At 41.2% G+C, this 5,000-nt stretch overlaps 1 protein-coding gene across 12 annotated transcripts in view; it reads left to right on the top strand.

Moving 5' to 3' along the window:
* The window catches only part of LOC126579179 (alpha-protein kinase 1), a 46,076-nt gene extending 45,039 nt beyond the window's left edge, over positions 1-1,037 (top strand). For 11 of the 12 annotated variants that reach the window (XM_050242539.1, XM_050242540.1, XM_050242541.1 and 8 more), the window contains one exon: positions 694-1,037. In XM_050242539.1, the coding sequence (XP_050098496.1) occupies positions 694-801 (108 nt within the window). In that variant the 3' untranslated portion in view covers positions 802-1,037. The remainder of the gene's footprint in view (positions 1-693) is intronic. The other variant, XR_007608425.1, reaches the window with a different exon arrangement.
* Positions 1,038-5,000: the final 3,963 nt, after the last annotated feature.

Genomic DNA, 5,000 nt, shown 5'->3' with positions numbered 1-5,000 from the left:
AAATAACTGCTGATTGATCCAAATGATCACCAATAATCAATCGATCGTTGCTACCTTTGCAATCCTATTTTGTTCCACCAAACACACTATGAGTAATGAAATGGTAGAGTTGTACCTCACGCAGCCTGTCGACACCCACATATACTCGCATACTTGTTCAGAATGAGCCACTCGTGCAACACTTGTTGATAGATGATATGGTTTATGTTTTACTTCCAGTTTCATGTATCGTATTCAAGGTTTGCCGAAAAACACCTTTGCATTGCAAGGAACACCTACCTGCAGAAATCACTCTATTTATCTATCTATACATATTACCTAAGCTCACCCTACAATTTAGCCTTTCTGCTTTCTGCCGCGGTTTTTTCCGCAACCGATTTCCGTTCGTCCGTTGCTAGTTTCTTCGTATTTATTGTATCCGTTAGTTCTCTCCGGATGTTATGTTTTGTATCTCAAAAACTGTGCCACCCCATTGAGATTATCGGAGAGTGTTTGTGCGTGTTCGAATGTGTTTCATTTTCCCGGTTTTTCTGATATTTTAATTAATTCTGGTTTTGAGTACTTTTGGCCTAATGCTTTCAACGCTGCGCGTGCGCTCTCAAATCACACCACACTGCTGCACACCGCTCCGTCCGTGATCGTGGTGAAACTAATGCATTTTTCTTGTTGTTTCTTCTCCTACCTCCTTTCTAGCCCGATCCACGTATCTGCCACGAGTCGTTGATGGATCAAATCAAACGGGGTGCCACGCTGAAGAGGAATCGCACGATCAATGATCGTAGCGCACCGAAAATCCATTAGGAATCCGTTTCCTTGCGCCAGTCCTAAAAATCTTCGCACATTTTGCGAAATTCAACCAAGCAAGGAAGAAGGTCGCCGTACATTCAACAATCAATAATCATCTTAATCACTTCCTACCATCAGCGCAACATACTAATCACAGTTCTCATCATTAATGCATAGAAGTGAAGCGTCTAGAAGAATCTAATAAAAGCTTTCCTTTCGCATGGCTAGCCATGTGAAGGGGGCGAGAACTACGTCAAACTTTAAACTACCAATTGGCGAATATCGGTAAGAGTTAACTTCACGGAGAGCTCTAGCACAGGCACTGAGTCGCTGCAACCGCGCAATGCTACCGAAGAGGCTGAAGAAGATGCATATCGAAAAGAAAAGGATGATTGTGTGATCGGTCGAATTTTTCGGCCTCTGAAGGGAGGAAAGTATACTCGTAACTGGTTACTCATTTTGATCACGATCTTTTTTCGCTTCTACGCATTGTAGGATCCACCGTTAAAGCAAGAATCAAGAGAAATCATTTTTGAAGGGCACGCTAAGAGTCGAATGTTAACATGCGATCACACACTAGTTCGATAAGAGGCTTTCCTTGTACCCTTTTCTCTTGTTGTGTTCATTCGTCGGATGCATTCGAGTCTCGCACTAACTCTCGTTCTCATGTACTCACTCACTGCGAGTTGGCAGTCTTGCAGTATGAATGGATTGAAATGGAAAATCGTAGAGTTTCAATATCTAAAAGCATTTTTCTTTAAGGGAAAGGAAACCAGATGAAAGAATTTGACGTGTATGCGCATTAATGGATTTAGCGGGAAGGATGAAACCGAAAATCAATTATATCAGAGTATGGCTAGGGAGTGCAGTGAAGCGAAGCGGAGAACACCCTCTAACGCGCATACCAAATTAACCAAAAAGACTTAACAAGTTATATTGCCAAGCGGGCCTTATAACCTTTACATGCATACATATATACCTACATATATATATATACATACATATAGATCCCTAACCGATACAACACCGCACAGATTCCGACACAAACATACACCTCTCTCGCACTTTCTTTACTCGGTTTTGCATCCAAGCAAAATTCAAGATTCACCGGTTTTACATCTTTTATATCTTGAGCTTGCTGCGGATTGAAAGATGCGATGCTAACGAGTCATCAGACACCGTAATATCCAGTGCACCGAGCTCTGATAGTGATTTTAGAGGGATTGAGAGAGAGCCTCAAATGAAACGTCCAGATATCAAATCAAATCGAAAACACATCGTGTTCGTATCGTGTGCGCAGCACCTATCATGAGGATCTAGATTTTAAAGGAATAAAAAAAAAACAGATGTCGCGACACGACATCAGTGCAAACATTTACACGTACATCGTTTCTTGATTCCAACTATCGCGCGACACACCATAGTCGTCTAACTGTGTCTTCGATGAGTATCACTCTCGTTCATTGTCAATCTCGCTTTGCTTACCTTTCCGGGTGGGGGCAATGCCGTAGTATATTATACCTCTTCAGGTCGGCAGCAGTCGCAGTGGCGCGTATGCATAAGGCCGCACTCTTTCGGACAAATAATAATCGCAATAACTAGCGAAAACACTCTCACTCATACACACAAACCCCTATTGGGTTTTATTATGTAAGTGTAACATGTGAAGTTCGTGTACAACAAAGCGAGAGAAAGTTGCATCTAATGAAACGAAACGAAACAATCGGTTCCTGCAGAAAAGAAGATCGAAATGAGAAGGAAATGCGTGCGCGGCATGGCTTAGTACGCATAAAGGAAGAAGAAAGTGGGGACATCCTTCTAAACCAAACAACCAAGCGTCGTAGACAAGAAGAGGCTAGATAACGCAACGCATTATCGGATCAATATCATTAATTGGAACTATTTATTTTACACTTTACCGACTTTTTTTTCTCTATATTTTCTTGTTTGATTGTTTTTTCTCCGTTTTGTGTTGATTTCTTAACGTTATTTGTTTTCTTGCCTTCTATTACATTATTTATTATTCTCTTTTCAATTGACCTTTTTTAAAAGGAGTATCCCTTTTTTAGCTCTTTCTCTTTGTAAGTTGATTTTTCAGACTCTCAACGCGAGAGTGAGCTATCGACATTGGTCTTTTTAGTAGATATTTATTTGCATTTCTTTCATATGCTGCTTTTTGTTTGCTATTTTATTATCTCGTTGAGTTTTTTTCCATATCCATTGATAATACCTCGTGTAAATATATATACATATATTAAAGCGCTTTGCTGATGTAATGAGAATGGAAAAGGAAAAGCAGCACTAAGCAGCAATCATTTACGTGTTGTGTTGTTACTTGTCGATGATGCCAACGAGTTGAGGATGGTTGATCACGGCTAGCTTGGCTCCACAATGTTTGTTCTTCTCTCATGAAAAGGCGTATAAGAAAGCCAAACAAACGCAAGTAAAAGCAACAACAAGAAATACAATAACTAGAGTAGAGAAGAGTTCGGTCGAAAGTGATAACTGGAAGCGTAGAAAGCTGAATTAAACTCGAATTCGTAATCGGAAAACATTGTGTAACCCTACCCCGCTAAGAAGCAGCAGCATTAAACACTACTAACCAAATAACTAAGGCTAGAGTCACGCGCAGATCAGCGAAGGGAATGTTCTTGAATAGTACCGTAGCCTATTTTAACGTGAAATACGCGCGAGCGCGCCCGATCTGAATGGTGGCAGCATTATTTTTGTATCCTAAACATCCACTTGGCGTGATGTAGGTCGGGATGTTGTGGTGATGATGGGGCCGTGTGCTTTGAAAGATGGACAAGGAATGTAATCGCAATGAGAATGCAAAGAAGGAAAATAATTTTGCTGCTGCAGAGCGCTACTTCTAGTTATACACTATACATATATATAAAAAAATATGTATTATACATGAAGAAGTGGCGGATAACAGATAGCCGAACACCGTAAAGGATAGGAGGGATCGTAGGTGAAGGACAGACAGCAGCCGGCGTTGAGGTGTAACTATTACATTAGTTAATGTGAGAATTCCAGCTTAGCGAGATGTGCACAGAGAGGGAGAGAGAGAGAGAGAAGGTATCCCTGTATCGATGCGGCCAACCTCCAACTCTGTACCGTGTCTATCTAGCACCTCACGTTTCACAAATCTCTACCGTACGTTTCGCGTACGCGTTGTCCTGTGTAGAATGTAAGAATTGTGCCGGAAGACTATAGGTGGGTAGGTAGCAGGGAGCACTGGACGCACGGGAGTAAAATTGCAATCCCGTGACGCTACTCCATCGTTTGCACCTATTGTGGCGCGCTGCCATGGCGCTGAACTCGATCGATCGTCAAACGGAACGAACTCTAATGTATCATTGTACACTGAAATAAAAACAACAACAAAAAAAAAACACAACACGAGACCGTGATAAGAGTTTTCCTTTTTATTATCGTTTTTTTCGTTGGCAGAAATGCGTTTTGGAAAAGTGAAGCACCAGGCGCCTCCTTTGATTGTGGAAAGAAAATGTGAAGCCCAAACGCCACCGGCATCGAACAACCGAACCAGTTTTACATACACTAGTTAATTGTCTTTATTAATCATTAATTATATATTCTCTGTTCATCATTATCTATACTTTATAATCGCTGTACTGTCTGCTCTCTGCTTCCCATCGTTTCCGCTTGCCAACCTTCTTCTACCCACTGGCCCACTGGCCCGCATTGCTCGTTGTTTGGAGCAACATGGATTCCTTTCATTTGTTCTCTTTCGCGAGCGAGCAAACGCAGTGTGCAGTGAGACCACGCCAGTGCACGCCAACACATCGGTAACACCCTGCCGGCGAGGCATGGCATGCTATACAAGGTATAGATAACAATGAAGCACATACATTTTGTTGTTGTTTCTTTGTTTTGGTTTCTTGTGTGTTTCGTGTAGGTGTGTATGTAGGTGTGTAAATGCTTGTGTAAGTGTGTGTGTGTTTGTGTGTGGTTTGCTTATTTCTTCGCTTACATTTTTTGCTGTCTTTTCTTTACTTTTCTTTCCGATTTTTTGTATCGTTTGGTAGTTTGTTTTTCTTTTTGCTTGTGTTTTTACAATTTTCAAAGCTATGTATATATATATGTATTTATATGTAGGTTTTCCTCCTCCTCTTCCTCCTCCTTTTGTTCTATTCGCCATCCTCACTCACTCGCACATTTCTGTACCTTCTTTTTTGTCTTCCATTTCG

Source organism: Anopheles aquasalis, chromosome 3 (genome assembly GCF_943734665.1).
Source record: "Anopheles aquasalis chromosome 3, idAnoAquaMG_Q_19, whole genome shotgun sequence".
NCBI lineage: Eukaryota > Metazoa > Arthropoda > Insecta > Diptera > Culicidae > Anopheles > Anopheles aquasalis.
This window is presented reverse-complemented; position numbering and strand designations above follow the sequence as displayed.